Below are 24,098 nucleotides of genomic sequence, written 5' to 3' on the forward strand. Positions count from 1 at the left end.
CAGTGCAATGGCGCCATCTTGGCTCACAGCAACCTCTGCCTCCAGGGTTCAAGTGATTCTCCTGCCTCGGCCTCCCGAGTAGCTGGGATTACAGGCATGCTTGTATTTTTAGTAGAGAGGAGCTCGTCTCTACTGAAGTTTCTCGAACTCCTGACCTCAGGTGATCCACCTGCCTCAGCCTTCCAAAGCACTGGGATTACAGGCGTGAGCCACTGCCCCTTGCCTTCTTTTCTTTTTTCTTTTTTTTTTAAATCTTTTATTCAGTCTGTCCAAGAACACGGCAACATTTGCAAATTTTTTGCTTATACTATAAAGACAGTGCAGGTTCCAGTTTAGATTTGTACATGAAAATATTGAGTCTGTGGGTAGGAGGAACAAAGCCGACTGCTGAAGAGCAGGGCTCTGCCTCCATTTGGCGGGGACTGATGCATTATAAAACTTCCCCAGAGTGTAGTGTAGTTGTAAGGCAGGGTTACGAACTGTGTAGGCAAAACAGCAAAACCCCATCTCTACAATTTTTTTTTTTTTAAAAAAAGAGATAATGCAACTAAAGAAAATCTATGTAGTGAATACATAGGTGTTTGCTGTAAAATTCTCTCAACTTTTATGTAAGTTGAAAAAGTTTCATAACCATCCATAGTGGCAAAGGTTGCTGCTACGCTTTCTTGCAACACAGACAGCTTTAGTGACAAATTTCCACCATCCACAGGGAAAGTGAAGGGTCACTGGAAAAGAAGGAACAGGGGAAAGGCGACTACCACTTATGGAGTCTTGTGGGACGTGTGTATAATGTTGTAGGCAGAAAATGACAGAAACCTCTCTCGCACTAGCATACACAAAAAAGCGTTACATTGGAAACGACAGTTCAATTGAAGCTTCATGTGATAATATGAATCTCTTGAAGCTTATATTTTCCAAAAATGGCTGCAACAATCTCCCATCCCATGGGCCTTTCCTACAATATGACTTTGACTTTCCTCCCTTGAAGAGATGGGGTCTATGTTCCTTCTGCTTGAATTTGGGTGGGCTTATGACTATGGCAGAAGGGACGCTGTGTGATTTATGAGGCTAGGTTATACCAGGTGACACAAATTCTGCCCACTCTCTGGGGACACTCACTTTGGGAACTCGGCTGCCATACTGTGAGGAAGCCCAAGCCACATGGAGAGCCAGGTGTAGGCGTCTGGCCAATAGCCAGTATCAATCATCCACCCGACAAATGAGTGAGGAAGCTCTGTGGGGCGCCAGCCTCCACCATCAGGTGCAGTCTCGGGAGCCATCCTGAACAAGACCCGCCCAGCTGAGCCCGATTAACCCCAGAGCCATAAAAACAATAATAAAGTGATTATTGTTATTTTAAGCCACTAATTTCTGAGGTGATTTGTTACACAAAAATAGAGAACTAGAACAATCTCCATCTCTTAGCTCTTCCTCCCTTTGTTGTTGAACTCATTCTCTCCTGGTGGGTGGCAGGGTGGCGGGAGTGGCTACAGTAAGCTCCAGGCTTAGTATCTCCATGAGAAAGAGATTTTTCTTCTAAAGTCCACATACAATCTCAGGAGACAGCTAGTGTGTTGACTCATATGCCCATCTTTGGAAGGTCACTGTGGCCAGAGGAACAGGATTCTGTGACTCAGGCTGCCATTTGTTCACTCCAACATACATTTCCTCCTTCCCCTGGTAATGACATAAATTCTCCTGATTTTATTCAGGTTGGCAATGTGCCCATCTCTCTTGTAGGTAGGCATGGCTAGGTGGTTAAATTCTGGCCAATGACAGGTGTGTGGTCCTTTACGGAAAGATCCTGTATCAGCTCCTATTATTGTAACAGATCACCACAAATGTAGTAGCTTAAAACAACATAAATGTATTGTCTTGCAGTTCTGGAGGTCAGAAGTTTGATGTGGGTCTCACCAGGCTAAAGTCAAGGTGTCGGGGGACTGTTCCTTCTGGAGGCGGTAGGAGAGAATCTATTTCCTCACCTTTTCTACTTTCCAGAGGCTGCCATGTGCCTTGGCTAGTGCCTTCTTCCATCTTCAAAGTCAGTGATGGCTGATTGAGTCATTCTTACATCGCACAACCCTGACATTGCCTGTTGTGCCTACCTCTTCCACACTTTTGTGATTACAATGGGTCCATCTGGATAATCCAAGCATCTTCCCACCTTAAAATCAGCAGATTAGCAACCCTACTTCCCCTTTCCATGCAACCTAATCTATTCACAGGTTCTGGGCGATTCAGACACGAACCTCTCTGGGTAGATCATTATTCTGCTAACCACAAATCTTTAAAAAGGAAGGGTACCCTTTTATCCTTTCTTCTTCCTTCCTGCTATCTTGAATGGACTCCACATACATCCACTTCTGGGATGAGGCACTGTGGTTGGCAGCCTGCCCAAAGCACCTTTTGGCAGTTGCTCCAAAGAAAGAGGAACTGTTATTAGTAGGCTGAGAGAAGGATGCCAGACAGACAAAAACATCAGATGTTCATTATAAACATCTGCTGCAATAATGCTGCATGATCAACAACCCCTAAGACTCAGTGGCTTAAAAGATTTATTTGTTAATTTCTAGCTCACAGGCCTTCAGTTGATGGTGGCTCTGCCAGGCTTATCTGGGATCAGCTGGACTTGCTCAAGGCTGTGGTTAGGTTCAGGTAGGCCTTGCTTGTCTCTCATGTACCTGGCAACAGTGGCTCCTTGGCATCTTCTCATGGCAGATGGCAGAAGTTCAAGAGAGCCAGCCAAGTCAAACAAGCTCATATAAAGCTCTTTCTTGCATCATGTCTGATCACATGCCATTGACCAAAGCAAGTCCTATGACCAAGCTCGAGTGAATGGGTGGGGACAAGCAGTTCACTTCTAGTGGGCACTCTTCAGGTTGGCACCGTGAAGGGCACAGACAGATAATCCTTTACGGAGGGTGCAAGGCGTTGGGAACCATCATCTAATTTACCCTAGTGAGCTCAGCCAATCCACTTCCCTCATCAGTGAGGAAGTTTTGTAGGGATGTCTCTTCATGCCCACTTGGCCTGGAGGAGTGCTACAGTGATTTTCTTCCCCCCACATCCCATGCCCACTATTTTTAAAAATATTGAAAAGTGCAGAGGCTAATGTAACAAATACAGAATACATGCTCACAATCCAAATGTAAGAAACTTTTAGGCCAGGTGCAGTGGCTCATGCCTGTAATCCCAGCACTTTGGGAGGCTGAGGCGGGGGGGTCATGATGTCAGGAGTTAGAGACCAGCCTGACCAACATGGTGAATCCCCATCTCTACTAAAATACAAAAATTAGCTAGGTGTAGTGGCATGCATCTGTAATCCCAGCTACTCAGGAGGCCGAGGCAGGAGAATTGCTTGAACCCGGGAGGCGGAGGTTGCAGTGTGCCCAGATCACACACCACTGCACTCCAGCCTGGGTGACAGAGCGATACTCCGTCTCATAAGAGCCCCTTAAATTTGTATCCTTTTCATTTTCTACTTCTGGAGCACCAAATTTTTGAGACTCTCACATAACTATAAATGCAATTGTTTCTGTTCCAGAAGCCTGAGTCCTATACTCTAGGATTTTACCATACTTATCTAATATGGGCAAAGTCCTGACTAATCACAATACCTTTATTACCTAGGAATTACATTTGTCTGTGTGTAACGGTCTCCTGAAAAAAGTGGTTTCAACACGCAGGATCTATTCTCTTAAAGAAATAAATTTTGAGGTAAGCAGTCCAGGGATAATTCACACTTCTTCAGAGCCACCTGGAATCGAGATTCTTTTATCTTTCTGTTTCCATCCTCCCTGCTTTCAGGATAGGAGAGAGCAGACTTCAGCATGAGACCCATCCCTAAGTAAGCAGCTGATTTGGGATTTTGTCTTGGCTAAAGTTAACAACCAGCTCATCTTAATTTCTCCTTACCATAGGAGCGTTCAGTAATCATCTAAGTTGTGAGATAGTTTGTTTTGCTTAACTTTTTGTTGTTGTTGTTTGTTTCTGTTTTTGTTGTTGTTTCGGCCTTTTTTCCCATTGGGTTTGACTAACTCTATCCAACTTGATCATATCCAAAGGAAGCTTCCAAATTATGGGGAATTGTAGCGGGATGAACCACAGACAAAACTCCTCAGACACTGAGTTAAAGAAGGAAGGGGTTTATTCAGCCGGGAGCATTGGTAAGACTCCTGTCTCAAGAGCTGAGCTCCCTGAGTCAGCAATTCTTGTCCCTTTTAAGGACTCACAACTCTAAGGGAGTCCGCGTGAGAGGGTCGTAATTGATTGAGCAAGCAGGGGGTACGTGACTGGGGGCTGCACGCACTGGTAATCAGAACGAAACAGAACAGGACTGGGATTTTTACAATGCTTTTCCATACAATGTCTGGAATCTATAGCTAACATAACCGGTTAGGTCAGGGGACGATCTTTAACTACCAGGCCCAGGGCATGGCACCAGGCTGTCTGCCTGTGGATTTCATTTCTGCCTTTTAGTTTTTACTTCTTCTTTCTTTGGAGGCAGAAATTGGGAATAAGACAGTATGAGGGGTAGTCTCCTCCCTTAGAAAAAGGCATCTAAAGTGACTCCAAAAATGACATAATTTGGTTTATTTGGAACAAAAATTATACAGGAAGCATTGTCAAATACAAAATGGTGTTTGATTTTCTTTGGACTGTATTTGTATAAATGTTATTGGTGTGTGCTCCAAAATTATGGGAAACTTCTATAATTCTTATGTGATTTAGTGTACATTATCAGTAATAATCATAATTGTAAAGTTAAAATTATCGTGTGAGATAGAGGTAACAAGTTTCCTTGTCAATTGTGTCTTTGACTATGGCTGCCCTAAAACTTTTTCTCACCCATGGATAATTGTTGTCTTGTTTTGGTCCTCTTTAGAAAGTGGTTTTATAATCAGCTATGAAACTAACAGGTGCTCTCGAATGCAGGTTTCTGATAACTTTGGAGATTGTGGCATCAGAATAGAGGAAAACCCTTCAGGACTCATGGAGAGCTAAAACGTTCATGAATATCAAACAGAACAGGAGTTAACTGCATGGACTGAACTAATCTTTTTGACTTTTTGCTTAAAACGTTGCTGATCCTTTGTTTTGTGTTTCAGTCTTGAAACTTTTCTTTTGAGCTATTGACAGCTTTTAACAATTTAGTACACTCCCATGAACAAAATTTAGAGCATATGTTTCTCTCTACCTGATCTCTCCAGAATTGGAAAACTATTTGTGAGTATTCTTTTTTCGTTTTTGTTTTTTGTTGAGACGGAGTCTTGCTCTGTCTCCCAGGCTGGAGTGCAGTGGCGCTATCTTGGCTCACTGCAAGCTCCGCCTCCCGGGTTCACGCCGTTCTCGTGCCTCAGCCTCCCGAGTAGCTGGGACTACAGGCGCCGGCCACCACGCCCAGCTAATTTTTTTGTATTTTTAGTAGAGACGGGGTTTCACCGTGTGTTAGGCAGGATGGTCTTGATTTCCTGACCTTGTCATCCGCCTGCCTCGGCCTCCCAAAGTGCTGGGATTACAGGCGTGAGTATTCTTAACTTACAGCAATACAGTTATTTGCATAAGTGCAATAAGAATCTGTTTTCATTTGTAACAGGACACAATTGGAGAAACTGGTTATTCCAGTCAAGGCTTTGACTGGAATGGTATGTTTTCCTTTAAGGAATCAACTTTGACTTATGGAGCCAATAAAAGCCCTTGGGGAAACTGGCCTCATACCTTGTCTACACAGTCCCGCTAAAGGGTTTCTGACCTGTGGTTAGTAATGAATGTCACTTTCTGATAGGCCCAGGAGCCCCAGGTTTATCCTGGGACCTGAAGAGGAGAGGAAATTCACCCAACTCATAGGTATTTGTTGATACAAATCTATGGCTGGGCTTGGCTTTAAAAAAGTCTCATCTGAGAGAAAGTTCCATCAAAGCAAATTTTAAAAAGCCTATGTGAAAAATAATTATTCTTGATGTACTTTATACAAATAATCTGGCCAAATATAATAAAGCAAATTGGTCCTACCATGATTTGTCTTTAGTAAAAATGGTAAACTGGTGAGAGAAAAATTATGTTTCAAAAACTATAGTACATCTGTTGTTAGATTCTAGTCTTGCCTAAAGTTTTTCAATTTTTATTATTTTCTACAGTTTGGGCTGAATTCTAATTTTTCCTGGCTACAAGTCTCCAACATGATATTTTAAATTTTTTTCTTCTTTCTTTTCCTTTTTTTCCCAATGTTTTTTTTTCTAATTTGAAATCACTGAAAACTAAGCTGTGCTTTCTTAAAGCCCTGTGAACTGAAGCTAGACAACTGAAACTTCAGAAGAAAGTAACAGCAACCTATTTACATACATAAGCCACTTTCCAGGATCTTTCTTTTGTTTGTTGTTGTTTTTCTCCCTTCCTCTTTCTATTTTCTCTGCATAGGACAAAGCCACTAATGAGCTTTTGGGACCTACCCATCTAGGAATAAACTGCCCTCACCATGAGAAATCAGATGCAACCTGAGACCAGAAACTCATGTTCTTTTCAAATGCTTTCTCCAAAAGATGTTAAACAAAAAAAAGGGGGAAAATGTGAAATGAAAATCTTGGGGCCCCCAAATTACTAAGCTAAAGGGAAAAGTCAAGCTAGGAACTGCTCAAGGCAAACCTGCTTCCCATTCTATTCAAAGTCATCCCTCTGTTCACTGAGATAGATGCATATCTGATTGCCTCCTTTGGAAAGGCTTATCAGAAACTCAAAAGAATGCAACCATTTGTCTCCCATCTACCTGTGACCTGGAAGCTCCCTCCCTGCTTCGAGTTGTACCCACCTTTCTGGATGGAACCAATGTACTTCTTACATACATTGACTGATGTCTCAGGTCTCCCTAAAATATGTAAAACCAAGCTGTGCCCCGACCACCCTGGACACATCTTGTCAGAACTGCCTGAGGCTGTGTCATGGGTGTGCATCCTCAACCTTGGCAAAATAAACTTTCTAAATTAACTGAGATCTGTCTCAGATTTTTGGGGTTCATACCCACTAGGCTTGATCTGTTTTTCATTACCAATGCCTGCTGCTAAAACTGTTCAAGCACCCTCCCTCTAGGCCCAGGGACGATCTAGCAGGTGGATATCTAGCAGGTGGATATGCGAGACTGTAAGGGTTGGTTTTGAGGGATAGAATTGGTTTAGACTCCAAATCAAGGATGGGCACACAGATGCTCAAACAGCTGGCCGGCTTAGGGACTTTGCTTCCCGGGCCATTATGTGGCCCCTTTTCAATCCATCCCAACCATAAAGAATTTTCTGCTTCTCATAGACTTAAAAGAGAATTGCCACGGACATCAGGACACCTGTGATGAAGCCTTCTGGGTATAATTGTTCCCAGTTATGGGGTTTATGAAACTAGATATATGACATAATTTATTGACTACCTTAGGACAAATTTCTAAGGAGACTGCAAAAAAAAAAAAAACAAAAAAAAAACAAAAAACAAAAACAAAAAACAAAAAAACAAACAAAAAAAACCATTTTGGCACAACAAAAGTCTCTAAGTTCCTTAGCTCAAATAGTTTTACATTGCTACATATTTAACTGAAAACAAGGCTACAGTAGCTCAATTCATATAACTTATAGATAAGCCCATTTTACAACCTTGCTTTTTGGCTCTAAAAGGTTCTAAGGTTGTTAAGTGCCTGCCCACCTCCATTCTCATCTGGCCTAGAACATTTAATTGGTTGTAAGTCTTTTGGCTCTAAGTCCCTTGGCAATAGGAGTTCCACCAAGGGACAGAATGGACATGGGGTGGGCAGCCACACCATCCTGCAATAATATGGGACAAAATAAAAGTTTGGCCATCTCTGCTGCCTCTGGCAAATCCCAGCCAAAGGGGAGAAATGAGAAATAATTGTGTTAGGCACTGCTTAGTGTTTTTATAAAGAAACACCTGAGACTGGGTAATTTACAAATAAAATAAGTTTAGTTGACTCATGGTTCTGTAGGCTGTACAAGAAGCATGGTGCTGGCATCTGCGCCTGGTGAGGCCTCAGGAAGCTTCCAATGATGGAAGGCAGCAAACGTGTCACATATGAGGGCAGGAGCAAGAGAGTGAGGAGTGGGAGGTCCCAGACTTTTAAAGCCATCCATGGGGGTCTACCAGCTCCCACCCTCCCCCAACACCCCCCCCCGATCTAATACCTCCCACCAGGCCCCACCTTCCATATTGGGACTCACAGTTCAACATGAGATTTGCAGGGAACACATATCCAAGCCACATCAATATTAAAATCCAAGCTCCCCAACAGAATGAACGGACCCCCTTTTGGCCAAGAGGACCCCAGAGAAACCTTGGAAGCTGAGTTCCTGAGCATGATGGGATGGGAGTTCAGACATACCTCATTACAGCCTGTCCCTGACAACCACCATTAGGCTGTCTTCCCTAAGAGCTAAACAGAAACCAGCCCTTTCCAAAGACTCCACACTGATTATGTAGATTATCAGCTTATCTTCCCAGGTACAGAACAAAGATGAGATTAATTGTTCCTTCACCCCTCCCTGAGACATCTGCTTCCTCTATTCTCTTTTTCTTCAAATCTTATTTTATAAAACGTAGACTTAGTGGGCACTGACTGAGGTCTCACATGTATGTAACCATTCCTCTCACTGCCACCCTGCCCCATCCCCTTTAGGGAAACTGTATAAAAACCTTTAGGGAAACTGTATAAAAACTAAACCTCCTGAGAGCCTCTTTGGAAAAAGAAAAACAGCCACAGATCTGTCTATGTGGCTTGTGCGTTTTCCCAGGCACGCTCTCAAAGCTGGCTCAATAAACCTCGATTGATGGGGACGCCTGCCTCAGTCACTCATTTTGGTTGTCAACAGCTACGTTAAAAAGAAAATATTTACAGTTTAGACTTACATTCATTCATTATTTAGCAAGGATACTTACTGAAAACCATAAAATAAGAAAACCTGTGGACCAATGATTCCTACTCTTCCAAGGGTTGAGTTGTACCTTAGGCAGCAGGTTGTTGCCAAGAAGGAGGTGGGTTCTCTGCTTGGAGGGGGAGGAGAGGGCCCCCCATGGCACATCTTTTGCACTGCAGTTTATAGCTTTCAGGCAAGAATGAGTCTTCATTTCTAGGGTCCAGCACAGGACAGCCCTGATTTTGGGGTTTATTCTTAGCTATCCCAAGTCCTTTTGAAAGAGAGATTGACTGTGACCACAAAATAAACAGGGGAAAACACGTTCTGAACTTCTCTTCCATGGGAACTGCAAAGGGCACAGGCCTTGTCTTGCCCTGACTCAGACCCCAGTGGCACAACCGTGCAAAAGCCGCCCCCGCTGGTGATGTCTCTTGGCTCATCCTCAACTTCAAATACCTATAATTTAATGTGAAGCACCCTTAATTATGTGGGTACTTCAACTACCCCCTCACCACTTCCCAGCCCAAGCCTGGTTCTGATCAAGCCAGCCAGCCCCAGGGGCTTTCTCATTCTCCTTCTCTGGCTTTCAATGGACACACGACCTTCTGTTCAGCCCCAGCTTACTGATGAAGAATATGAGGCTTACAGAGGTGACATATCTTGCCCCATGTCTATTTAATTTGGATGGTGACTGAGTGAAAGCCCTTGCCACTTGAAATTCTGTGGCCTTTCCATGTTCCCTTCTGGCTGGCTCCTGATCCTCAGTCCTGATTTCCAGACTTGTGAATCTCGGAACTATTTGTTTGGGGAGGACATCCTCAGATAACCCCCACCTACTTGCGTGGTTGACCCCTAAATTTCTGGAGCCCTGCTAAGGTGAGAAGCAGCACTGTGCGGCCAGGCCAGGCCAGCCCGCCGGGGAGACCTTTGGGCTGCAAACCAGCTGCTGGTGGGTAGGCACCGTGCTAAACACTGACCCATCTTGTCAGCACTGTGAGGTGCAGATTCTACCCATTCTCCAGATGAAGGAACTGTGGCTTCAAGGTGATACATGATTCAGCACTGAGAGACTGAAGTAGGATTCACAAGTTAGTGTGTCACCAAAGCCAGATTCCAGCTAAGATGGACCAGAGGTGCTGTGGGCCCCTCACAGATGAGGGGACGCTTGGTGATGCCTTCACTGACAATCTCATTTGTATTGTGAAGTCAGGGACCCTGAACGGAGGGGTCCTCTACTTATTCGACCTCTCACCTGGATGGATGTTCCTGCGGAAATCTATACTAACGATAGTGTGCGCCTGGAGCTACAGATGACCGTTGCCCCGCTCAACCAGAAGAAGGCACTGCATTTAATGTTACTATGGGTTATAAATATCCTCCTCTGTGCCTGAGACATGCAGCTGGTTGTATCTATATAGAAACTCAAGTCTGGGCTGCTTATCTTCCAGAGAGATTAGCCACAGGGGAATGGGGACATTTAGTCTCCAGCTCTCCCTTTCTCCTTTAATACAAATAAAAAGGGGAGTAATAGGAGATACCCCATACTTTCAGTATAAACCTGTAGGAAAACCATGTCCTAAAAATTTTGAGGGTCCATCTAAAACTTTAATTCGGGAAGATTGTGTTAACTCACATGCAGTAGTATTACTCATATGGTTTAGTAATAGACTGGGCACCAAAAGGCTATTTAAAAAACAACTGTTCCTCTGGCGGAAGGGAATGCCTGGAGGCTACTTATTTTATTTCTTATTGGGAGGACGAGGCTCTTCATCTTACTTTGCATAGGAGGTTCAGCTCGTTCTGAAATGGGAAGATAAGGGCATTACCCCCCTTTACAAGGGTATGATATTCTCCATTCTGAGCCCAGAACACCCAGAACTTTGGAAATTGGCTATTGCCATGTACAGACTGCGAGTATGGGAAGGGGAAACTTTTCTGTTATCCCCACTACTGCCCCTCGCATCACGATTCTGAACCCCATGATAAATCCCCTTTGAACCCTTTTCCTCTTTTTGATGCTGACCCTCCTTTATGGGACTTCAATTGGCATTATAATTCTTCTCGACCCAGGTATGCCCCTGTACCTCTTCAGCATCCCCAGGCACCTTGGATTGCTTCTTTATGGCAGAGAACATCAGGTGTTGCCACTGTCGCCCCTCTTCCTCAGTATCAACGTAGATTCAAACATTCTGCTTTGTTTACCTCCAGCCTGACAATTCCTATACAGAGTTGTGTTAAGCCTCCTTATACCCTGTTAGTGGGAAATATCAAAATTTGGATGAACAATCAAACTGTCCAGTGCATTAATTGTCATTTATACACTTGTGTTAACTCCCGTTTTGACTTCAGGAAAAGTGTAATGTTGGTTCGAGCTCAAGAAGGAATCTGGATACTGGTAACTTTACCCAGATCTTGGGAATCTTCCCCCTCAGTACATTTAATTGATGAAGTGTTACAACAAATTCTCAAAAGATCTAAGAGATTTGTTTTCACTTTAATCGCTGTGATCATGGGCCTAATCACAGTTACTGCACTGGCCACCACTGCTGGAATGGCATTACAGCAATCTATTCAAACGGCTCATTTTGTTAAGGATTGACAAGCCAATTCTACCCAAATGTGGAATTCTCAACAGGGCATTGATCAAAAATTAGCTAATCAAATTAATGATTTAAGACAGTCTGTTATTTGGCTTGGAGATCGGGTAGTGAGTCTCGAACATTGCATGCAAATGCAGTGTGATTGGAATACTTCTGATTTCTTTATCACACCATATTCCTACAAGACTGACCATTTGTGGGAAATGGTCAAAGGACACCTGCTGGGTAGGGAAGATAATTTATCCTTGGACATAACTAAATTAAAGAAACAAATTTTTGAAGCCTTTCAAGCTCATTTATCTATTGTGCCTGGAGCTGAGACATTAGATCAGGTGGCAGAAAATCTTTCTGGACTAAACCCCACGACTTGGATTAAGTCTATTAGGGGCTCCACTGTAGTAAATTTTGGAATCATGTTTCTCTGTTTAATTGGCTTGTTTTTAGTGTGCTAGACCAGTCAAAGAATCCTGCGTCAAAACCAAGAGAATGAACAAGACTTCATCGCCATGGCACATTTATATAAAAAGAAAGGGAGAGATGTTGCAGGAAGTTAGGGACCCCGAACAGAGGGACTGGCTGGAGCTGCAGCAGAGGAACATAAATTGTGAAGATTTCATGGACATTTATCAGTTCCCAAATAATACTTTTATAATTTCTTATGCCTGTCTTTACTTTAATCTCTTAATCCTGTTATCTTTGTAAGCAGAGGATGTACGTCACCTCAGGACCACTGTGGTAATTGTGTTAACTGTACAAATTGATATAACTGTACAAATTGTGTGTTTGAACAATATGAAATCTGTGCACCTTGAAAAAGAACAGAATAACAGCGATTTTTAGGGAAAAAGGGAAGACAACCATAAGGTCTGACTGCCTGAGGGGCTGGGCAAAAAACAGCCAAATTTTTCTTCTTGTAGAGAACCTATAAACAGATGTGCAAGTAGGGAAGACATCACCAAATTCTTTTCCTAGCAAGGAATATTAATATTAATACCCTGGGAAAGGAATGCATTCCTGGGGGGGGGGAACTGTAAATGCTGCTCTGGGAATGTCTGTCCTATGCAGTTGAGATAAGGACTGAGATATGCCCTGGTGTCCTGTAATACCCTCAGGCTTAGTAGGGTGGGGAGAAACTCCATCCTGGTAAATTTGTGGTCAGACAGGTTCTCTGCTCTCAAACCCTGTTTTCTGTTGTTTAAGATGTTTATCAGGACAATACATGCACCACTGAACATAGACCCTTATCAGTAGTTCTGCTTTTGCCCTTTGCCTTGTGATCTTTGTTGGACCCTTATCAGTAGTTCTGCGTTTTCCCTTTGTCCTGTTCCCTCAGAAGCATGTGATCTTTGTTAGACCCTTATTAGTAGTTCTGCTTTTTGCCTTTTGAAGCATGTGATCTTTGTATCTGTTTTACATCCCCTCCCCTTTTGAAACTCTTAATAAAAAACTTGCTGGTTTGAGGCTCAGGTGGGCATTACGGTCCTACCGATATGTGATGTCACCCCTGGCGGCCCAGTTGTAAAATTCCTCTCTTTGTACTCTTTCTCTTTATTTCTCTGCTGGCCGACACTTATGGAAAATAGAACATATGTTGAAATATTGGGGGCAGGTTCCCCTGATAATTTGTCCCCAAGCGACACCCTGTGAGCCAGCCCTGGGTGGTACAAGGACTCCTGTGGGAGCCACAGGAGCAGGTGCAGCCCCAGGCTGCTGGTGCTCTCAGAACTGCACAAACAGTACTTTCTGAGAAACCAGTAAAGTACTTGCTAGTGAGGGGGGAGGGCATCTCCCAAACCGGCTATGACCTAGTCACCTGAGGTGCCTAAAAGTCTCTCTCATCTGTGCCTCACTCCAGCTTTGGAAGTGGGACCTCACTGTCTAAGCCACTCTTCCGGAATGAGCTGCACAGTCAAGGGACAGATTTCACACCAGCACCTTACGCTAGCCCAGACACACAGATGTCACTTGCTGCGACACAGCAGAGATGCAGACTAAGTGGCAGCCAGGGGCCATGAGAGGGAACGTGGTGGAGGGGGACAAACAGGGCCCTCCCGGCCAGTAAGCCCTGGGCTTGGATCCAGTTAAATCACCTCTGAGCCTTCATTTCCTCACTCAAATAATGGGACAGTAATCCCCATTACACAATATTGAGGTATGATCCCCACCGCAAAGGGCAGTGGGATTGTAAATCCAAGAGCTGGAGGGGAACATCTGGCAAGAAGGGTCTAGAGAGCTGTCTCCTTTTCTTCGTTATTACTTTTCAACAACCTACCTCCTACGTCCTCCAGAGTCAAGCTCCAGCCTTTCTCCTCTGCAAGCTCCCAGGATTCTTTTCCCTGCTGCCTGCAGAGGACACAGCCCTTGCCCACTGACTGTTGCCCAGACAGCTGCCTGTGGCTTCCCCTGGGACTTGGGGAATGCCTCCTGTTAGGTTCACACTCCATCCCTGATGAGGGTTTCCACCCTGGCTCGTGCACTCTGGAATCAGGGACCAGCTGGGCCTCAGACAAACCTCAAACACTGTAAACCCTGCCTCGCACGGGGACTGGGGCAGGAGCATCCCCGACAGAAGTACCTGCAGACTGTGGTCTCAGCCAGCCTGCCTCATCTTCCTCAGTGTGGCTGAACTGGGAAGGAGGCGAGAAAGGCCACTTCTACCATCCTCCTCCTCCCCACAAAGGGCCAGCACACCCTGGGCCAGGGTGTGGGGCAGGACCGCCTGCCTCATACTCTACCAGGTACACAGCTGAAGCACTACCAGAGGTCTTTAGAGAAAGGAAGCAAGGCTGAGGTCAGACAGAGCAAGTCATCTCAAGAACTCAGATCACTAAAGTTATTTAAAGTAACAAATACACTTTTAATGGATCTCAGATAAAAACTACTCGAGGAAGGTCAGTGATCGTTTTAGCCTCTAATCTGTTAGAGCCGTATGGTGCGCAGCCTTGAGTAGCTGGGCTAACTGGTTATTTTCCGGAATTCCCACCATCCACGGTATTAGAAAAAACAAGGCATTGTCTCAGTTTAGGAGAAACACATGGTCTAGTAACCAAATCCAGTCACTCATATCCCGTATTTTTTCTTTAGCTCTTCTACTTTGTCGATGTAAGCTTTCATGGCATCTTCCTTGGTAGTCCCTGTAAGGAATCGATAGGATTATTTGTCAGGGAGGCAGCGTGGTAGGAAATAAGCAGCTTCCAGAGCCCCAGACAGCTCTGCTGTAACTCTCCGAGGCTCAGTTTCTCACTTATAAAGTTGAGATTCTACTAATTACGTGTTGGAGGAGACAGTATCCATGGAACCTGGCCCGAAGTGAATGCTCTATAAGCCACTGTACTCAGAAAGCCTGGTGGGGCTGGCCAAGACCTGTCACCCATCTGCTGGACACCTGCATCCCCCACCTCTCCCAGGGGGAATGGCCAGTGTGAGCCTGGGGGAGAGGTGCCACCCTCCAGACAGGCAGGAAACTGTCACTGTGGTGACTTTACTGGTCCTGCTAACTCTCGTGGCTGACATTGGCTTTGGCCTTTTCAGTGTCTCTGGGTTGGGCTCCTATCTCCCAGAGCTGTTAAGCTGGCAGTGAAAAAGCAAAGTCAGGCACCTTCTTCTCCCCAGAGGGAGGCTATGAGAAAAGTTTCAGGAACTCTGAGCAAAAGTGGTTGCTTCTTGGAGGGGAATGAGGCAAATCTTTGTCTTCTTGCTGCAGTAGAAAGGACACGGAAGGTATCCCTCAGAGACAGTGACACCCAGTTTCCTGGATTCTGTGGTGAAGGAGAGAGACCCTCTGGAACTCAGAGCTTGTCATGAAGCACTGGAGAGTATGGGGCCTGAGGATGGTATGGAAATGTCCCATGAAAACGGCCAGGCAGACGGGCATTCCCTTCCCAGTTACTTGCAGATCCTGGGAGTGTGTTTATTGTATCGTAACCCTTTCTGAATTCAAGGATTGCTCATATGCAGAAAGACAGAGGGCTTATTCAGAAACCAGCCAGCGGGAACGCCAATGTTGCCAGGAGTTTTGGTGCCAACTCTTGGGTCTTGCTGCTGCAGGTGGCACGTGATTAAGTACGAGCTTGGATACTTCTTGGCTGCTGGTGCTTAGCATATAATGGCTCCATTCACTGAGCCTACGATGCCAGTGGCAGGCCATGCATTAGCTCATTCCCTTCTTTTATGTACCCTTCTGGCTAGGAGGGAACTGGGGAGGGCCACTGGGGTTAGGGCCTGGCCTTGTAGGGGAGAGGGAGCTGCAGACAGGAAACCACCCCTTATTCTGAACATATCCGAAGTCCACGCCAACTACATCATTTCCCAAACTATTTTTCAGTGGCCTGATTCCCAGCCCCTCCTCTCTAAATGATACTCCTGCTCAGAGATGGTGCTTTTAGAAAAGGCATAAACAGTGTTAGGAAAAAAAGTAGGTGGCCCAGTTTTTTCCCATTCTGGCACAGCTCAGGCTGGTTTCCCACACGTGCCCCATTGACTTTGTTTCCTCTCCTCTTGCTTTACACTTCATAATGAAGACTCTTTCATTACTGGGTTTCACAAATGAAGGAAATTGATTAGAACAATTACCTTTCAGCTCATTCCAGGCATCCCACTTGGCCTTGCCTGTGAAATCCAACATCCCGGGCCGTTCTTAAACAAGGAAAGAAAAGGCATTAGATCTGGTTCGAATTCTAATGGAGACCTTGATCAACCTTCTTGCCATAAATGCCATCTTCTATTACACCTGTTCCTTCTAGGCTCTCTCATGGGGTTAAATAGGTCTAGTAGAGTGGGTTCTGCCTTAAGAAAACCAGATATACGCCAATCCAAACTTAAAATCTAGAGCAAATAGGAAGAACACTATTCTTATTACAAGATAACCTTTTTCTTACAAGTTAAGTGACTCCAAAATTTCTCCTTTAAAAAAATTATACTTTAATTACAATTGTTTTTAAAACATCCATTCATATGGCTTAAAATTCAAAAGCGACAGAGGAAAATACTATAAAGTTTCTCTCCCACCCCTGCTCTTAGCTACCCAATTTCTCTCCCTAATCAGTAATGATATCAAGTGTCCTTTCCTATGAACTGTTTATATCCTAGCCCCATTTTTCTACCAAATTGTTAGTCTGTTTCTTGCTGATTTGTGGGTGTTTTCACCCAGGGTAAGATTTCTTTAAGTTACATGATGACTTTATGCTTATAGACCTGTTATCATCTGCAGCTGGGAAACATACTCACCATCTCCCTGTTGTCCTATTTCACTAACATGCCCAACCCCAAAGCCAAAGGGAACAGCGTCCGTAGCCTGGAGCACTGTGTCTGAGAAAATGTTCCTGAGCGCTTTCAGGGAACTGTTCCCAGGGACAGCTGAAACAAACTGCCCTTGCGGTCATCATCAGGATCCTAGAATAGCACTCCTCAACAGCTCTCTCCAAGCGATGGAAATGGAAATGTACATGTATATTTGCAATGTCCAATTCAGGAGCCACTTGCCACACCAAGTACCTGAAATGACTACTGGGCATCTGAAATGTGGCTCCTGTGAATGAAGACTAAACTTGATTTTATTTAACTATTTTTAGTTTTTTTTTTTTTGAGACAGAGTCTCGTTCTGTTGACCAGGCTGGAGTGCAGTGGTGCATCCTTGGCTCACCACAACCTCCACCTCCCCAGGTTCAAGCGATTCTCCTGTCTCAGCCTCCCAAGTATCTGGGACCACGGACACGTGCCACCATGCCCAGCTAATTTTTGTATTTTTAGTACAGATGGGTTTCACTATGTTGGCCAGGTTAGTCTCAAACTCCTGACCTTGTGATCCACCCGCCTCGGCCTCCCAAAGTGCTGGGATTACAGGCATGAGTCACCGCGCCCAGCCTCAGTTAAAATTTATAGAGTCATATGTGGCTACTGGCTATTGTACTAAACTATTGTGTTTGGACTGTCATGTTTTATAATCGTGTAATAGGGCTGTAGAGTACAGCCCTAGAGAGCCAATGATACCTCTTTGATCAGTAAATGAAAGATTCCCATGCCAGTCTATCTAGACTCATGTGAAAACCGGTAACTCTAGTACCGGCACAGGCCAGTCTCTGTGAAAACACTGTCAGAAAAGCATCTCAGCACCTCTGGCCTCCTCCACTTCACCTTTCCTTCCCCTCCCTGGAAGGACAGAGTTTACGAACTCACTGTAAAACCCATCTTCGCCACAAGACCTTCCTCAACTAAGTGCTCCATGTGAACCCCAGGGTTTGATTTGGTACTGCCTGCGACCTGTCATTCTGGGTGCCATTTCCTGCTTCTAGCTGGCTGACAGCCAGCCCACATGCTCCATCTTCCACCCCAGCTACTGTGGAAATGGGGACCATGCTCACTTTCCTTCTCAACAGGGACAGGGGAGACCTCCCTTCTGTGCTGCCATAACAACCCTGAGTCCTTGCACAGAATGCACTGTGCTGTTGCCACAGTATCCACCCATGTTTCAGGGACTTAGGGACAGAATGAAACCTGCCGAAGGTAGGAAAGACGTTATTACAGAACATGATAGTCCAAAGTACAGCCTCAAAATCTGCACCAAGATTTTCGGACAGGGAAAAAGTTGTCATCAGGAAGGCACAGACTTGTTAGCGAAATGCTCTGACCTGGCCCAAGGAACCAGGTGCTTCTCTGCTCCTGACATCAGGCTTGGCCAGGCTGTCAAGTGCTCCACCTTTGATCCTGCCCATCTAGGGCAGAAGCTGAATGGCTCAACAATGATGCCACTGAGCTGAGAGCCTACAGCAAGTCTTTTCCAAGCTGCAGCCTTTGCTTCTTCCCTAGTAGAGAGGAGCTGCTGGTGATAACCAGTAAAGACCTTCTGAAGCCAGGATTTGAATTCTGCTACTACTGGAGACACTGAGAATCCGGAACACCTTCTTTTCCAACCCAGGAACCATCACCATACCCCAACTGAAGAGTAGGGCCTCAGGCAGTTTGAGAGTGAAGTTCCCAGGGACTTCCAGTCTGGGCTGCTGAGCCTGCTTTGATGAGAAGAGGCCCTCCCAACCCCCGCTCCGCATACCTGTATTTATGTCGCCCACGGTTGCTTGTTTGTAGCGGCCATAGATGAACAGCATCTCATCATCGGCTGGCTTGGTCTTAAGGCGCTTAACCTCCTCTGCAGCTTTCTCAAACTCAGCCTAAATGGAAGGGAGAGGAGAGGACTGAGGGCCTCCTCTGGGTGGGAGAGGGTAGGAGTCCTGCTGTGGCCTGAACAGAGTCCAGTTACAGGGATGGAGAGGTGGGAAAGGTGGCACCCTTCGGGCAATGCAGCCCCTGAAGTGTGTCTGCCCCACCCTGCCCCAACAGGCAGCTAGAAAGATTCAGCAACACAAGAAGGGGAAGCCCCTCCAGTTCACTCATTCAATCGAAAACCCTGTATCCAGCGCTCTCACAAACGCAGGCATCAGGTCTGGAAATACAGCAGTGAAGAGGGCAGGCCAAGCCTTTGCCCGCAGTGGGTGTCCACCCCACGGGAGAAGTGGGAGAAGCAGCGCGGCCAACTGCCTGGCCACCACCGTGCCAGGCACTAGGGAGTGGCCGGGGTTTCAGCTAAGCCCTGGCCTGGGGACAGAGGCGGCACAGCATGCTGGAAACCTCTGAAAGGGGACAGGGCATAAGTGCCCCGGTGTCAGCGCCGGAGCCCGTTGGTCCCCTCCCTCCCCCTGGGGCCTGGGCATTCAACACTGACCTCTGTCCCAGTGCCCGGATTGGCAGAGGCAGGCGGGAGGGGCCAGAGGTCGCCCCACATAGCTTGGTCTCCGATAAGTGTCTACACTGGAGGGAAGGGAGGGACCCCTGGGTCACCTCTCCCCGCCTGCGATTCTCCTCGTCCCGCACTCGGAGAACCCGGCCCCGTACTTCCCCTGACCTCCAAGCTCCCGTCCACGGCCTCCTCGCTTCCCCACTCCGCCGCGACGTCCTGCCCTGTGCTTCGGGATGGGGACTGAGTCTCCTCGCTCCTCCAATCCGTGCAACCCCTTCCCCCATCTTTCCATCGAGCACCCTCGACTCCCACTCCTCTCCCGCTACACAGCGAAGTCCACCCCATGGGCAACTTTCCGGCAGTTGCGGGGTGGGCAGCAGAGTTAGAAATCCCCAAACGGAAAATCCCGCTCACAAGGCTCTGTCCAACGAATCAGGGCTGGACATGGGTCCAGGAGGAACTGCGGGGCACGGAAGGAAAGAGCCCGAGAGTTTCTGGCTGCCGGGTGAGCCACCAACAGGCCTCCAGCCCGCTGCACCGTCCCAGCCTGGCTGTGCACGCGCTGTACCTGAGACATCCTGGCCGCCTTGCAAGAACTCCAGGGAGACTGCGGAGGAGGCGAGGACCAGGAAACGATCGCTCAGACTGCACTGGCAAGCGCTTTTAGAGGCGCGGTTCACTCGCCCCAACCCCGCTCGGGCGAGCACCGGAAAGCCAATCAGAAGCCAGCTCTGTGCTAGGGGCGTGCCCAGCCCCCGCCGCGGCGCCAGCCCCGCCCGAGCCCACGTGGGACTGCTTGCGCACGCGCTGGGAGTAGCCGAAGGGGACGCCGGGAGCAGGTGGGGACCACGGAAGTAGGGCGGTTAGTTTTGCGGATGGGAGTAGGTTGAGAGTTGGGTTCAGTACTGGACCGTTGTGGGGACGGCACGCGGGGGAGGGGGAGGGGACGGAGACCGAAGAGCGGAGGTCCATATATTTCTTTTCTTTCCTTAAATCTCTTGCCCGGCCTGCAGAGGCCGGAAGTTGCTTCTCTGGACAAGTAAACTCTCAGACCTGGGAATGGTGAGCGGGACCCGCTCGTCTCTTGGGGTCTAGAGGAGACCCCCGGAGATGGTCCCTGGTGAGCTGCGTGATGGTGGAAAGCTGGACTGGTCTCCAGAAAGGCGAAGCCGAGGCCTCTTCCTCTGAACTTTTGGCACGCGTTCTTCGACTTGCCTGTGGCCTTAGTATCAGTCCTGTATTGCACATTGATGTCTGTGGTGCATTTCTCCATCTGGGGCCTTAAAGGCAGGGACAGTGTCTTATTTGTCTTGATTTAACAAACTTGGACGGGACCAGGTGTTCAGCACATATTTAACAATAAGTTAAATATAGAGTTCTTTAGAGGCTTAGAGAGGTGGAAGTTTATAGTTTTAAATGAAGGAGGGGGAGTATTGAGGGAAGGTGACATTTGAGAAAGTTCCTCAAGGAGGGGAGGGAGGATTCCAAGCAGAGAACAAGTGTAAAGGCGTGGACAGGGAACCAGGGGAAGAGTAGAAAGATGAGGCTGGAGAGTTTTGGAGGTGGCAGGCTGGCTAAGTGATGTAGAAGTTGGCCTTCACAGGGACTTTGACTGTCATGCTGAGTGAGATGAGAAATCGTAAAAGGATTTGAAAAGAGGATGAGGAGACGGAGGGGAACGGCTTTGCGAGATTGTGACAGAGACTACTTTCCATGGGAACAGAAAGGAGCAGCACAGGTGTCTGGAAGTGTTTTAGGATCGATGTTTAAGAAGCTGAAGGAAGACTTCTCTGGCAGTGGTTACAAAGGAGCTGGGTGACGAGAGGGAAATGATGGAAAATTCTCTGGAGATCGTTTAAAAAGCAAAATCCTTCCTCTCTAATTCATAATTTGTGGCAAGAGGACTGGACTACAAATCTCTCTGCCCTGCCTACACCTCCCCCCTCCTCAGGGAAGGTAGATACTTTCAGACTTAACTTACTAACTTAGTGTAGGTCAGGTTTTATGGACGGTTTGGGAAGAAATGAAGATGCAATAGGGAACAAATCTAGGGTTTTCAGTCTGAGAATTTTGTTTGAGAAAGAAAAACGAAACAAGTTAACAAAAATCTTGGAGTTAAATATGGGGAAAGTACACTGAAGTGTAAGAAATGCAGGTTTCTTCGAAAATCACAATTCAGAGCTGCTTTTTCCATGTGAGGCCTGGATTTGGTTTTGCTCTACTTGGTGCTTACAGCTTCCTTGATGGAAACTCAGATTGCTTGTGTGGACCAGATTTGCAGTCAAATACATCCCCTAGTCAGCAGATTTTAAGTTAGGGTATTGTCACGATTAGGTACTTTGATAATGCAATTATCACTTCTCAAAGATCAGTTGCTTTGATTTAGTTTTTTAGTTTTTTGTTTTTTTTCTTTTTGTGTGTGATAGGGTCTCACGCGTTTACCCAGGCTGTAGTTCAGTGGCACAATCTCAGCTCTCTGCAGCCTTGAACTGCAGGCCTCAAGCGATCCTCCCACCTTAGCCTCCCGAGTAGCTGGAACTATGGGTACAACCACCATGCCTGGCTAATATTTTTATTTTTATATTCACAACTTGGCTGTTTGGTGCAAGGGGCCTAATAGTCAACCTATCTTGGCTTTTATCATGCCTTCCTCACTAAGCTTAATCATTTCTAACTTTTGATTTAAAATGAGAGACTAACAATGCTTCCTGTCACTTGAAAACCTAGAGGCCATTGCAGTGTTATTAATTGGCCTAATTTCAATATTGTTGTGCATGTTTTGTTAGATTTATACCTAAATACTTGTTTTTGAGTGATTGCAAATGTTATTGTATTTTGTATTTGTATTCGTATTGTATATTGTATTCCATGTGTTCTTTGCTACTATTTGTAAATACAGTTGGTTTTGTGTGTTTATTTTGTATCCTGTGACTTTGCCAAATTCATTAATTCTAGATTTTTTTTTTTTTTTTTTGAGAATTCTTGGGATTTTCTGTGTAGATAATCATGTCATCTGCAAATATAGGGACAGTTTTATTTCTTCCTTTCTCAACTCTCTGCCTTTTATTTCCTTTTCTTGCCTTGTTTCACTGGCTAAAACTTCCAGCAGCAGGTTGGGTAAGAATGGTGAGAATGGCTGTCTTTCCTTGTTCCTGATCTTAGGGGGAAAGCATTTAGTCTTTCCTCATGAAGTCTAATGTTAGCTCTAGTTTTGGTTTTTTTTGGTTTGTTTTTTGTAGTTGCTCTTTATCAAATTGAGATGTTCCCCTCTTTTCTTGTTTTTCTGAGAGTCCTTATTGTGAATGGATGTTCAATCTCCATTGATGTTTGTCAGGTGCCTTTTCTGTATCACTTGATGTGATTGTGTGATTTTTCTTCAGCTTGTTAATTTGGTGGATTACATTGATTGATTTTCAAATATTAAACTAACGTTGCTTCTCTTGAAAAAACTACTTGGTCATGGTGTGTAATTATTTTTATGTATTGCTAAATTCTATTTGTTAATGTCTTACTAAGGATTTTCATGTCTATATTCATAAGGGATATTGGTCTGTTGTTGTCTTTTTTTAGTAATGGCTTTGTCTGGCTTTATTATTGTGGAAAAACTAGCTTCATAAAATGAATTAGGAAATGTTCCTTCCTTTTCCATTTTCTGAAAGAGGTTGTATACAATTGATGTTAATTCTTCTTTAAATGTTTTGTAGAGTTCTCTAGTGAAACTTTCTAAGACTGGAGATTTCTTTTCTTTTTTCCTTCCTCCCTTCCTTCCTTCCTTTTTTCCAGGAACCCCATCAGGTTCTAATGGAGATTTCTTTCTTGGGAGTTCTTAAATTATGGATTTAATTTCCTTAATAGTTATAGGGCTATTCATATTGTTTATTTCATACTGGTGAGTGTTGGTAGTTTGAGTTTTTAAAGAAATTGGTCCATTTTGTCTGTGCTGTGAAATGTATGTATGTAATTAGTTCGTATTCCCTTATTATCCTTTTGATATGTGCAGAGCCTATAATGATATCCTCCATTTCATTACCGATATTGGTTATTTGTGCCTTCTTTTTTTTCCTAGCTGGTCTTGCTTAAGATTTTTCAGTGTTTAAAAAATCTTTTCAAAGAACCAGCTCTTTTCTCATGGATTTTCCGTTTTCTGTTTTCAATTTTGTTGATTTCCGCTCCTAATTATTTCTTTCCTTCTGCTTGCTTTGGGTTTGTTCTGCTCTTGATTTTCTAGGTTCTTGAGGTGGGAGCTTAGATTATTGACTTGAGACTTTTTCTCATTTAATATATGCATTTAGTGCAATACATTTTCCTCTTCACAGTGCTTTAACTGTGTCCAACTTTTATTCAGTTCAGTGTATTTTTAGTTTCTTTTTTTTTGAGACGGAGTCTCCCTCTGTCACCCAGGCGGGAGAACAGTGATCTCGGCTCACTGCAACCTCTGCCTCCTGGGTTCAAGCGATTCTCCTGTTTCAGCCTCCTAAGTAGCTGGATTACAGTGCCTGCCACCAAGCCCAGCTGATTTTTTTATTTTTAGTAGAGATGGGGTTTCATCATGTTGGCTAGTCTGGTCTCGAACTCCTGACCTGAAGTGATCTGCCCACCTCAGCCTCCCAAAGTGCTGGGATTACAGGTGTGAGCCACTGAACCTGGCCTTAGTTTCCTTTGGGACTTCCTCTTTGGTCCAGGGCTTGTTTAGTAGTCTGTTCCTTAGTTTCCAAGTGTTTGAAGACTTTGCTGGTAGCTTTCTGTTTCTGATTTCCAATTTGATTCCACTATGGTCAGAGAACACACTGTTTAATTTCACTTCTTTAAACTCATCATGGTTTTTTCCTGTGGTGCAGAATATGGATGTCTTGGCATCTATTTTGT

General features: G+C 45.3%; 2 protein-coding genes across 11 annotated transcripts in view; one reads left to right on the plus strand and one right to left on the minus strand.

Annotated features, from left to right (window-relative positions):
* Window positions 1-14,336: 14,336 nt before the first annotated feature.
* Window positions 14,337-19,940, minus strand: LOC112617119 (acyl-CoA-binding protein). Of its 8 annotated transcripts, none has more exons than XM_025373840.1 (5): window positions 19,801-19,904; window positions 19,218-19,298; window positions 18,549-18,666; window positions 16,076-16,138; window positions 14,337-14,637 (listed from the first exon to the last, which is right to left on the minus strand). In XM_025373840.1, exons 1-5 carry the CDS (start codon window positions 19,807-19,809, stop codon window positions 14,564-14,566), a joined length of 345 nt encoding a protein of 114 aa, XP_025229625.1. In that variant the 5' UTR covers window positions 19,810-19,904; the 3' UTR covers window positions 14,337-14,563. The 8 variants fall into 8 exon arrangements, with proteins under 8 accessions (XP_025229625.1, XP_025229626.1, XP_025229627.1 ...); XM_025373841.1 differs by having other exon boundaries at window positions 19,218-19,303; window positions 19,801-19,902; XM_025373842.1 differs by lacking the exon at window positions 19,801-19,904 and adding an exon at window positions 19,647-19,777 and having other exon boundaries at window positions 19,218-19,303.
* Window positions 19,941-20,026: 86 nt separating this feature from the next.
* LOC112617111 (UPF0538 protein C2orf76 homolog) overlaps window positions 20,027-24,098 on the plus strand; it is a 57,517-nt gene continuing 53,445 nt past the window's right edge. For 2 of the 3 annotated variants that reach the window (XM_025373828.1, XM_025373830.1), the window contains exon 1: window positions 20,027-20,071. The gene's annotated coding sequence lies outside the window, so the exon portion shown is untranslated. Of the gene's footprint in view, window positions 20,072-20,120; window positions 20,428-24,098 lie in introns of those variants that run through there. The other variant, XM_025373829.1, reaches the window with a different exon arrangement.

The sequence above is a fragment of the Theropithecus gelada genome, unplaced genomic scaffold (assembly GCF_003255815.1).
Source record: "Theropithecus gelada isolate Dixy unplaced genomic scaffold, Tgel_1.0 HiC_scaffold_15883, whole genome shotgun sequence".
NCBI lineage: Eukaryota > Metazoa > Chordata > Mammalia > Primates > Cercopithecidae > Theropithecus > Theropithecus gelada.